The sequence below is a fragment of the Procambarus clarkii genome, chromosome 74, assembly GCF_040958095.1.
Source record: "Procambarus clarkii isolate CNS0578487 chromosome 74, FALCON_Pclarkii_2.0, whole genome shotgun sequence".
NCBI classification, from domain to species: domain Eukaryota; kingdom Metazoa; phylum Arthropoda; class Malacostraca; order Decapoda; family Cambaridae; genus Procambarus; species Procambarus clarkii.
Window position 1 is genome coordinate 15,905,338 of NC_091223.1, and position 13,091 is coordinate 15,918,428.

The 13,091-nt window shown below is 41.1% G+C and overlaps 1 protein-coding gene across 1 annotated transcript in view; it reads right to left on the reverse strand.

The window, feature by feature from the left end:
• Positions 1 to 11,208: 11,208 nt before the first annotated feature.
• Positions 11,209 to 13,091, reverse strand: part of LOC123748623 (transcription cofactor vestigial-like protein 2) — a 54,032-nt gene continuing 52,149 nt past the window's right edge. The window contains exon 6 of the mRNA XM_069313011.1: positions 11,209 to 12,063. Within this exon, the coding sequence (XP_069169112.1) occupies positions 12,008 to 12,063 (56 nt within the window). The 3' untranslated portion in view covers positions 11,209 to 12,007. The remainder of the gene's footprint in view (positions 12,064 to 13,091) is intronic.

Genomic DNA, 13,091 nt, shown 5'->3' on the forward strand with positions numbered 1-13,091 from the left:
TCTAGAAAGGGCAGCTACCCATCACTCTCCATCTCGTAAGTGAAACTTAACACTGAACTCTGCTGGAATGCCTCCTTCAACTGCTGCAGACGTCTGACATCATGTACCTGCATAAATATGTCGTCAACAGTACCTGCAGTATATGGCGGGTTTTAAGTCAACTAAGACCCCTCTGCTCTACGGTACAGGAACACTTAAGGGGAGAAATCACACACACACACACACACACACACAACACACACACACACACACACACACACACACACTTTTTTAGGGAGATGGGACACCACGAGCGTAGCTCTCATCCTGTAACTACACTTAGGTAATTACACACACGCACACACACACACACACACACACACACACACACACACACACACACACACACACACACACACACACACACACACACACACACACACACACACACACTTTTTTAGGGAGATGGGACACCACGAGCGTAGCTCTCATCCTGTAACTACACTTAGGTAATTACACACACACACACACACACACACACACACACACACACACACACACACACACACACACACACACACACACACACACACACACACACACACACACACAACCTTCCCAAACTACCCTAGGCCCTCAAACTACGACATTAGAACAACCTGATGCTTCTTAGCCCCTTCTTGTACCATAGCGCGAGACCCAAAGACCCATAGAAGTAGAGAAGCCCCCGAGTCCGCGTGTCCCGACCCCTGCACGCTGGCGCCAACCTTGGCTTCGTCTTCCTAACCATCACTTTGCAGCATTTTTAAGCAACTTCCTGTTTTTTTTTAGCCAATAACAACAACTGGAAGAATATATCTTCTCGTGTGATCTTACATAATGTTTGTTGTAGTTGTTGACAAAAAATAGATATTGTTTACAAACAATTGGTGTTTATGTTAAGCTATTGGCTGGGGGGGGGGGGGTATGTTGCTATCTTCAACAGCTGGTTGGGGCTATGTTGTTATCTTAAACAGCTGGCTGGGGGGGGCTTTGTTGTTATCTTCAACAGCTGGTTGGGGCTATGTTGTTATCTTAAACAGCTGGCTGGGGGGGGCTTTGTTGTTATCTTCAACAGCTGGTTGGGGCTATGTTGTTATCTTAAACAGCTGGCTGGGGGGGGCTTTGTTGTTATCTTCAGCAGCTGGTTGGGGCTATGTTGTTATCTTAAACAGCTGGCTGGGGGCTAAGTTATCTTCAAGAGCTGACTGGGGGGGACTATCTTGTTATCTTAAACAGCTGGCTGGGGGCTATCTGTGGTCTTATCTTCATTTATACCTGACTCTTGGGGGCCCAGGATGAATTAAGCACTTTAGCGCCCATTTACGAAACCTGTAGATCTTTCCTCAATAATAGCGGCTTTGTTTACAATTATCAAACCGTTTGAGAGGACGGAAACGCTTTGAGGTTGTTTACAATAACAATTATAATTGTTTACAATAACAATTAATATAATTGTTTACAATAACAATTAATATAATTGTTTACAATAACAATTATAACCTTGGATTGTGAAGTTTCCAACCTCTTGAACTGTAAACAAAGCCGCAATGAGGATTTAGGAAAGATGTACAGGTTTCGTAAGCCAATTATTGTGAACATTATAGTCCCCCCCCCCTCCTCTTCAGGGTACAAATTACGGTGGAAAGTAGCGGCTCACACATATCCCCCGTTTTCTACGCATCGGACTCAATTAGGTTAGGTGGGTGGCTTAGGTTCGTACCTTGCTGGTTAGGCTAGTACATCGATTTTTGTACGTTGTGCCAAATCAGGATAACGGGCTGCCTCCTAGTTGGATAGTTAAGCCACCCAGGGAGCTGGTCGGCCGAGCGGACAGCACGCTGGACTTGTGATCCTGTGGTCCTGGGTTCGATCCCAGGCGCCGGCGAGAAACAATGGGCAGAGTTTCTTTCACCCTATGCCCCTGTTACCTAGCAGTAAAATAGGTACCTGGGTGTTAGTCAGCTGTCACGGGCTGCTTCCTGGGGGTGGAGGCCTGGTCGAGGACCGGGCCGCGGGGACACTAAAAGCCCCGAAATCATCTCAAGATAACCTCAAGATAACCCAGAAAAAAATGAGAAATTTAAATTATACGAAGGTAATTCGTTTCGAATTGCCTAGCCTAACGACCATTAAGGAACAGTATCTTAAGTAGACGAGGAGGGGAGGGGGGGGGGGGGTTATTATCAGGGGGAAAGCGACAAGCCATTACGCCTATATAGCACTGGGAAGGAGTCAGGATAAGGATTTTGGGATGGGACGAGGAGGGGGGGGGGGGGGGACTTGTGGATAGTCGGGGATTGAACGCCGACCTGCAGGCAGGGACTAGGCAAGGAGTCTCACGGCTTGATAATGGGGCCAAGAGGAAGTGAAACGTGGTCTTATCCTAACTTATATGATAATATATATATATATATATATATATATATATATATATATATATATATATATATATATATATATATATATATATATATATATATATATATGACCCCAAGTGCTGAGAGCGCCAGCCTAATGGTAGTAACAGGAGACTAACACTCATTTCGGAGGCAGAACGATTGGGCAAGGTCTAAACTTTTTAAAAGTTATGCTTAAAATTTCACGAAAAAATGGTTTTCCTTTGTTTGGGGGGGGGGGGGGACTGGAAGCCTGTTAGGCTTATTGAGGTAACTATCCTCTCCCAACTGTGTTACTATCCCCCCCCCCCACCCCACCTCACCCACCCATCAGCCTATCCATTACAATATACCATTTTCATGCCTCCGTTATGCAAATATTATTCATTATTTGTTTTTTGTTTATTATGATGAAGAAGAGAAAGAAGATTATGTCTTTGTTCTTTGTTCCACGAATTGGATAAGAAATGGAAGACACAAGAGAGTGTCTCATTGCGCATGAACGCGGAGCTGTGATTGGCTGGCGGGCTTGGAGGAGTGGGCGGTGATGGGGGGGGGGGTGGAAAGGGGGGGCAGGGTGCCCCCGCCCCCCCATCAGGTGTATCGATCGGCTCTCTGATTGGCCAGTCGGGTGATTGGGCTTTAATGATTCCTCTGTGTATTTTACAGGCGTCCCTAACTCCCCCCCCCCTCTCCCCCTCCCCCCTCTCCCCCTCCCCCCTCTCCCTCTCCCCCTCCCCCCTCTCCCCCTCCCCCCCCTATTCCTTCTAATTGAGATATTTTTTCCAGGTAATTAAACGGACTCATTTTGCCTGTTTTTTTTCATTTGATTTTTTTTTCTTTTTTTTTTTTTTTGTTCCTTTTGTGTGAAAATTTTCAACAGATTTGTCGGCATTTTTGTAATTTTTTTTTCTTTTGGGGGGGGACGCTTGTGTTTGTTTTTTGTGTTGCTTTGTTTATGGTGATTTGTTTTCCTTGTTTTGCTAGTTGTAGCTAGTAGGGTGATAGGGAGCCGGTCGGCCGAGCGGACAGCACGCTGGACTTGTGATCGTGTGGTCCTCGGTTCGATCCCAGGCGAGAAACAATGGGCAGAGTTTCTTTCACCCTATGCCCCCCTGTTACCTAGCAGTGAAATAGGTACCTGGGAGTTAGTCAGCTGTCACGGGCTGCTTCCTGGGGGGGGGGGGTGGAGGCCTGGTCGAGGACCGGGCCGCGGGGACACTAAAGCCCCGAAATCATCTCAAGATAACCTCAAGATAGTAGTTCTAGGAGCAGTATTTTATGCTATACATTGAGCAGTGATATGAACATTGTTAGTATTACAATGGTCCTGTATTACAATGGTCCTGTATTACAAGGGTCAAACTAGTCTGTACCTTTGCAACTTTCTAGCAGTTTTTCCTTTCACTTTTATTGCTTATTATTTATTTTGTCAAGATTCCATTCTATTTTTGTCTTCTTGGCTTTCCATGTACGGAGGTGTTCGAATTGTTTAAGGTGTTCGATTTTTTTTAAAGTGCTCGAATTAAGCTAAAAGTGCTAAGTTAGTATGACTATTTAGCACTTGGAAGGGAAATAAGGGTAAGGAGCTGGGATATGGGGACAAGGAGCTAGGATATGAGGACAAGGAGCTGGGATATGAGGACAAGGAGCTAGGATATGAGGACAAGGAGCTGGGATATGAGGACTAGGAGCTGGGGTATGAGGACTAGGAGCTGGGGTATGAGGACTAGGAGCTGGGATATGAGGACTAGGAGCTGGGATATGAGGACTAGGAGCTGGGATATGAGGATAAGGAGCTGGGATATGGGGACAAGGAGCTAGGATATGAGGACACGGAGCTGGAATATGAGAACAAGGAGCTGGGATATGAGGACAAGACGCCGGGATATGAGGATAAGGAGCTGGGATATGAAAACAGGAAGCAATGATATCCGCACGGAGAGGTGGAACGATATCCAAACCACTTAACTCACTATAACAACCATACAAGAAGAACCAGCCCAAGTGGACTGAACAACTGAACCCATGTGGTTCAGTCTCCAGTCTGCCATTGGCACCATTAGCATATAAGTCGACATAGCGGTTGCTTGCGGCTAAAAAGTGGCACTGTGTTTGATGAGATAACTTACAAGTGGCAATTGCTTGTGGGGGAGAAGATAGATGTGCAAACGAGTTTGCTGGTATTGTTTCAAGCGTAGGCTAGACACATATATATATATATCTATGGATGAGTTTGGGTGGATATTAATAGGAGCTGCCTCGTATGGGTTATCTTGAAGGTTATCTTGAAATGATTTCGGGGTTTTTAGTGTCCCCGCGGCCCGGTCCTCGACCAGACCTCCACCGCCAGGAAGCAGCCCGTGACAGCTGACTAACACCCAGGTACCTATTTTACTGCTAGGTAACAGGGAGATATAGGGTCCATATAGGCCTTCTGCACTTTTCCTTAGTTCTCACATTCTTATGAACATTCTTGCAAATGCAAGAATGCGAAAAGGAATATTCTTGAAATAGTGTTGAATAACTGGCTGCAATCGTGATTCCCGTGTCTTTGTTAGGTGTTCATGCTGCAACAAAAACAAATGTGTTTGTATAATTAGCTGGGTTAGTTTGGGAGCTGATCTTCTTATCTAAGTATAGCGGGGTTTAGCAGTATGGTTTGGCCTAATATTTGGTGAACTGTACTTGTTTTATATTTTTTATTTGCGTGGTTATTTATTTGTTGCGATGATTGTGTTTGCGATTGGCAGCTGCCGCGGTAATGGGTGCCATATTTTATTGTGATGGGTGCCATATTTTATTGTGATGGGTGCCATATTTTCCTATATTTTAATCTTCGTTGTATGGGAGAAAGCTGGCAGCCTCTATACCCAGGATTATCACAGTGCCAAATAGGTCAGCTACTGACATTCCCTTAAGGGATGCTGCCCACAACAGCTCCCTTGCTCCCGAAGCATCGGTCTCGCTTTTTTTTGGAGGGTCGGCGTTCGAGCCTTGATGGTTCAAGTCTTGGTGCATTGTTCTTTCAACTCTGTGTATCCCAGCGACTTGTTCTCATATCCCAGCGACTTGTTCTCATATCCCAGCGACTTGTTCTCATATCCCAGCGACTTGTTCTCATATCCCAGCGACTTGTTCTCATATCCCAGCGACTTGTTCTCATATCCCAGCGACTTGTCCTCATATCCCAGCTCCTTGTCCTCATATCCCAGCGACTTGTCCTCATATCCCAGCGACTTGTTCTCATATCCCAGCGACTTGTTCTCATATCCCAGCTCCTTGTCCTCATATCCCAGCTCCTTGTCCTCATATCCCAGCGACTTGTCCTCATATCCCAGCTCCTTGTCCTCATATCCCAGCTCCTTGTCCTCATATCCCAGCTCCTTGTCCTCATATCCCAGCTCCTTGTCCTCATATCCCAGCTCCTTGTCCTCATATCCCAGCTCCTTGTCCTCATATCCCAGCTCCTTGTCCTCATATCCCAGCTCCTTGTCCTCATATCCCAGCTCCTTGTCCTCATATCCCGTCTCCATCTTGGCTCCAAAAATCTGTCATATTTTCTTTGAAATAATATTATCTCGTCTATCTCCACAATAAACATATATATTAATAACTGAATTATGTATCAAAATTGTCACAACTTGTCTGAAAATTAGAATATATTATAAATTTTTATTTTTTATTTTTGATAGTTTTATTTATATTCTGTAATTTTTTTTATTTTTTTCTTACAAAATAATGTATTTATATATCAAGCATCAAGCCTTTGCTTTCGGGTGATACAGGCTGAAACTACAGCATAGATTACTGTATTAAATACAGTACTCTTCTATGCTGCTGTAGTTCATTCTTATTATATTTGTGTCTTAACTTCTGGTGTTGAGAGAAATGTATAGTGTTCAAACTTTATTGATGGGGGCTTGATAGCTGAGTGGAGAGCGTTCGGTATTCGTAGTCCTGAGGTTCCGAGCTCGATCCCCGGTGGAGGCGGAAACAAACGGACTGAGATTCTTTCACCCCTGATGCCTCTGTTCACCTAGCAGTATGTAGGTACCTAGGAGTTATTGACAGCTGCTACTGGGCTGCTTCCTAGGAGGGGGGGGAGGCCTGGTCGAGGACCGGGCCGCGGGGACGCTAAGCCCCGAAATCATCTCAAGATAGATATACATCTCGAGATACAAGAGTTTCTAACACTCAGACCTTGACCAAGCACTCAGAAGAGTGTGTGTGAAAGACTTGGTGTAAATCTTGACATAAAATACACGAGTGTGTGGGCACGGGATCGCCATAGTCCGTGCTACTTGCAGCTTTTTGTACTAGGTGAGTTCTTATTCTTTTGGTATTAAGTCTGTAAGAAGAAATTACTTAATTGTTAGAGAATTATTCTCTCCTTTGTAAGCCTAAGATGTTGTATTAGGGATTATACACACTCAGTATTAACCACTCGACCACGCGTGACTGTACAAAAGACATTTTGTTAGGTCTTATATTACGGACATTAAGGGTAAGTCAAACACCTTTGATTAACGAAAAGTCTTACTCATTTGCTTAACATAAAAAAAATCGTTAGTATCAACTATAATTAACAACTATGATGAGACTCTCAACTCTACAACCTCAATCGTCTCACAATTTCTAAGACGTTATCTCACAACTCATAATGTGTATATATATATAATATATATATATATATATATATATATATATATATATATATATATATATATATATATATATATAATATATGTCGTACCTAGTAGCCAGAACTCACTTCTCAGCCTACTATTCAAGGCCCGATTTGCCTAATAAGCCAAGTTTTCCTGAATTAATATATTTTCTCTAATTTTTTTTCTTATGAAATGATAAAGCTACCCATTTCATTATGAATGAGGTCAATTTTTTTTATTGGAATTAAAATTAACGTAGATATATGACCGAAGCTAACCAACCCTACCTAACCTAACCTAACCTATCTTTATGGGTTAGGTTAGGTTAGGTAGCCGAAAACGTTAGGTTAGGTTAGGTTAGGTAGGTTAGGTAGTCGAAAAAACAAATAATTCATGAAAACTTGGCTTATTAGGCAAATTTGGCCTTGCATAGTAGGCTGAGAAATGCGTTCTGGCTACTAGGTACGACATATATATATATATATATATATATATATATATATATATATATATATATATATATATATATTCGAACTATACCGACTAATACACTGTGGATACTCTTAAGGATCTGGTTTCAGATTCACGAAAGCATTTACGCAAGTACTTACGAACCTGTCCATCTTTTCTCAATCTTTGGCGGCTTTGTTTACGATTATTAAACAGTTAATGAGCTCCGAAGCACCAGGAGGCTGTTTATAATAATAACAACAGTTGATTGGCAAGTTTTCATGTTTGTAAACTGTTTAATAAATGTAACCAAAGCCGTCAAAGATTGAGGAAAGATGTACACGTTCGTAAGTGCTTTCGTGAATCTAGGCAGTACCTTGGGCAGTACCTCGCTGGTACGCAAATACGAAACCTATTAATCTTCTTTTTTTTTAAAAAGAAGATTAAAAAGAAGATTTTCTTTTTTTTACTTCTTTGAAGTAAAACTTCAAAGAAGTTTTACTTCTTCCCAATGTACTTCTTAAAGGAAATTGGGTCTTGGGTTGCTCCTTCATCTTCTCCACTAGGACGGACAAGCGCAAGAACTTGGGTGAGGGTAACCCAACCACTTGGGGTAGGACGGTAGAGGGTCATGCAGGTCGGCGTTCGATCCCCGAGCGTCCACAAGTGGTTCTTACCCCCCCCCCCCCAACGTCCCGTCCCAAATCCTTATCCTGATCCCTTCCAAGTGCTATTTAGTCGTCTTGGCTTGGCACTTTCCCCCTGATAGCTTCTTTGGGTAAGGGTATTTAGTTCACAGGAGCCTTGAACTTGGGTCTGCAAAACCGCGAGTCTAGTACTCTGACGTTTAAGAGTTGGACCATAGTGTATAGTAGGTATAGAGGGTTTTATGTATATAAAATATGTATATCGGATTGTTCGTATACACACACATACACACACACATATACACATACAGAGAACATTGTATCAGTTTGTATTCATTTTTTTGATATCTATAACATTAATAACAGTTATTTACACAGCTTGAAGATAATATTGCCATATATATATATTGAGTCAAAATGTTACACACACATGTGTAGCCAATCGTTCATATGTGGAATTATTCAAGTTTTTTTTTCTTAAGTACATTTCACATACTTCTGATAATTAATATTCATACTAAATTTTTTGGGCAAGATAAAATAATTAAAAAATAATGAAAAAGTTGCAAAAAAAAAAAAAATTCTGCCTGAAATGTCATGCACTTAAATCGTCAAGTTCCTACATTGTACAATGAATAACAAACTGTGTATAGCACTTCCAAAAAATTCTGACCCAAAAACATAAGATTTTGAGGCCATTTATGATAGATTTATTTTTTTTAAATACTATTATATATCTGCATGACTGTTTTATATTCTATCAATCTCAGCGTTCATTTATACATTTATATAATACAACTATATTCCTATACACCATAAAAGACAACTTCTATGCATACACACACATACATACTCTCCATTTACACACACCACACATACACACACACATACACACACACACACACACATACACACACATACACACACATACACACACATACACACACATACACACACACACACACACACACACATATATATATATATATATATATATATATATATATATATATATATATATATATATATATATATATATATATATATATATATATATATATATATATATATATCTGAACATATCCCAGGACTAATATATACTTTCTTTGTATATACACAGAGAACCCGGGTGTATATATCCCTCAAAAGTATATAAATATATGAAATGGGCAATATATCTATATTTCATATACTTTTAATGTCAGTCTATTGAACTTCTCTAAATATAGAAGTTTGTTTATTTCACTTATTGATGTTCTAAAAAGTTTAATTTCTTTTATTAATGACAATGTTCTTTGTGTATGATGTATGATGTATACTCCAGGTTTACTGATATACGAAAACGTATAAGTTGTAGTGGTTTAAGAGGGAGTATACTTGAGGAGAATTAACATGGGAGGGTAAACTCGGTTTTAATTGGTGGGATTTTATTTGTCAACAGTGATTAAATCATGTCAACAGTGATTAAGTCATGTCAACAGTGATTAAGTCAGGTCAACAGTGATTAAGTCATGTCAACAGTGATTAAGTCAGGTCAACAGTGATTAAGTCATGTCAACAGTGATTAAGTCAGGTCAACAGTGATTAAGTCATGTCAACAGTGATTTAGTCATGTCAACAGTGATGAAGTCATGTCAACAGTGATTAAGTCATGTCAACAGTGATTAAGTCATGTCAACAGTGATTAAGTCATGTCAACAGTGATTAAGTCATGTCAACAGTGATTAAGTCATGTCAACAGTGATGAAGTCATGTCAACAGTTTACACAAAATCTTCTGTTTTTTGAGGGGTAACGTTCCGTGTTTCACCCGAATTTACCTGATTACATACAAACCAAATGTGAGTGTGTCGCATACAACACACTCAATCTGGCTATACACGGCATACATCACTCCGCATCTCACTCAGTATACACCATACATACATACATACATACATACATACATACATACATACATACATACATACATACATACATACATACATACATACATTTACGCTATACGCAGCGTAGATTAGAGTATCACAAGCCTGTATACAACTGAAAGCCAAGAGCCATACACTATAGAGTATTTCAGTACCTATATAATATACAACATACATGAGGGAACTGTTTTTTGTTTTAACAGCAGATATATACGTTATACAAGAGGTGTATATTTTTTCTTGACGATTTCTCCTATTGGTCAATACGCCTACGCCTTCTCCTTGGTTTGGTGTTGGACTTAAGGCCTAAAAAAAAACTCTGAGAGTTAGGGCCTCCACACTACCTTTCCGACCAACCAATTTGTATATTTTTTGTATATACACCAAGAAGCGGGGTATATACATCTCACAGTGTATATACCTCCGTCTTCCATTCCCTTAAAAAAAAAATCCATTGATGGAAAACATATTGGGAAGTTCCTCTAGTATTTTTGGACACAAATGCGGAGTCTCATCCCAACAAAGCATTTGAATTTCGCTACACTTTTCACCGTTATAAATTGTTTCGTACGCTTATTTGCGTATTTTCACTGTTGGCGTATGTCACGAAAACCATACATGTCTGAATCAATATTTTTTTAAGTATTTTTCATATCTTTAATACGTTTCAAATATTTTGTTGATCTGCAGTATATGTTTTTTTTTCTTGTTTCTGTAATATATTTTGTTTGGCCAGCGTTCGGTGTCAGTTTGTTTCGTTCAAGCGTCTGTTTCACTTAGTTTCGTTTCTGGTGTATGTAGAACACGTGTTAAAAGGATCACGCTTCTTAAATGGTTCGCTCCGAGGGGCTTCCAGGAGTTGATGCAAGCGTGCATCGACATTTTCCTAGCACAGGGCCACAGTATCGACATTTTCCTAGCACAGGGCGACAGTATCGACATTTTCCTAGCACAGGGCGACAGTATCGACATTTTTGTAGCACAGGGCCACAGTATCGACATTTTTGTAGCACAGGGCCACAGTATCGACATTTTTGTAGCACAGGGCCACAGTATCGACATTTTCCTAGCACAGGTTGACACAGTATCGACATTTTCCTAGCACAGGGCGACAGTATCGACATTTTCCAAGCACAGGACGAAAGTATCGACATTTTCCTAGCACAGGGCGACAGTATCGACATTTTTGTAGCACAGGTTGACACAGTATCGACATTTTCCTAGCACAGGACGACAGTATCGACATTTTCCTAGCACAGGACGACAGTATCGACATTTCCCTAGCACAGGGCCACAGTATCGACATTTTCCTTGCACAGGGCGACAGTATCGACATTTTCCTAGCACAGGTTGACACAGTATCGACATTTTCCTAGCACAGGGCCACAGTATCGACATTTTCCTAGCACAGGGCGGCAGTATCGACATTTTCCTAGCACAGGGCGACAGTATCGACATTTTCCTAGCACAGGGCGACAGTATCGACATTTTCCTAGCACAGGGCGACAGCGATCGACATTTTCGTAGTACTGATCACCAACTATCTTATTTTTTACAATAGTTTCTTTTTTTCTCTTTATCTTTTTCTCACAATAACAGAGTGAGAGAGGAATGTTAAATAGTTACCAAGGCTATAGCAGCCATCTTCACCTGTTCTTAAGAACCCTTCAACACGGCCTTTTCTTTTTCGTTTCTTGCTCCACCTCTTCACCGCCTCTTCCTCCTATGTCTCCTCCTTCACCTCTTCTTCTCTTCTAAAGTCCTTCTCGTTGCCTCATTGGTTCACCTTCGACGCTAATTGCATGGACTCGACAGCATAGGGCGGGCTTTCGTGGGTGGGCGTGGGTGGACGTGGGCGGGTTTGGGCGTGGTAGAGTGGGTGGGTAGAGGCTCGAACTAGAACCAGTAGAGGTCTTTGCTTCCTTCCTGCGACGCTCCTGCTCCTTCAAGACCTGCGGAAGAGACGTTGGAATTGTCTTAGCACACCTTAGCAAGCATAATTGGTGTCTCAGAACGACCTAGCAAGAACAGACGTAGTCCCAGCAAGTAATAACGATCAAACTACCAACAATAACAGTGTTACAAAAAAAACACAGTAATAATTAATGATTAATGTCTTCTCACAGACATAGTAACATCGGATACAAATCCACAATTATGTATTTGTGAAATTTATGTAAGGAATTTACATCAGGTCGACCAGACCGCACACTAGAAAGTGAAGGGACGACGACGTTTCGGTCAATCCTGGACCATTCTCAAGTCCATTGTGGTCCCTTCACCTTCTAATGTGTGGTTTGGTCAACATATTTCAGCCACGTTATTGTGACTCTTCGTCTACTTACATTAAGTCTTTCACACTCTCTTGAGTGCTTTCTCAAGGTCTGAGTGTGTGATTAAGACGAGACTTACATTTCAACGTTGTGTGTATGTATTAAGACGGTGAGTCACAATAACGTGGCTGAAGTATGTTGACCAGACCACACACTAGAAGTTGAAGGGACGACGACGTTTCGGTCCGTCCTGGACCATTCTCAAGTCGATTGTGAGAATCGATCGACATTCACAGTCGACTTGAGAATGGTCCAGGACGGACCGAAACGTCGTCGTCCCTTCAACTTCTAGTGTGTGGTCTGGTCAACATATGTATTAACACGATGTACTGAACGGGGTGAGAATAGCTTGAGCTACCTCATCCCTTTGTGTGTATTTTACCTCAATAAACTTATTTCAATTTCAATTTCAATTTCAATTTTACATCTCAACGTCTAATGAGGCTGTTAGCCTGTTGTTGTTGTTTTAGAATCTCCTAATGGGGACACAAAAGTTCCAAGTAGCACGGGCTATGGTGATCCCGAAGTGGACTTACCTGGCACAGGAGCGGGGCTGTAACTCAAAAATCAATTAAATAATATACATTGTGAAACTCAGATTATTATTATGTTAAAAATGAAATATATATATATATATATATATATAT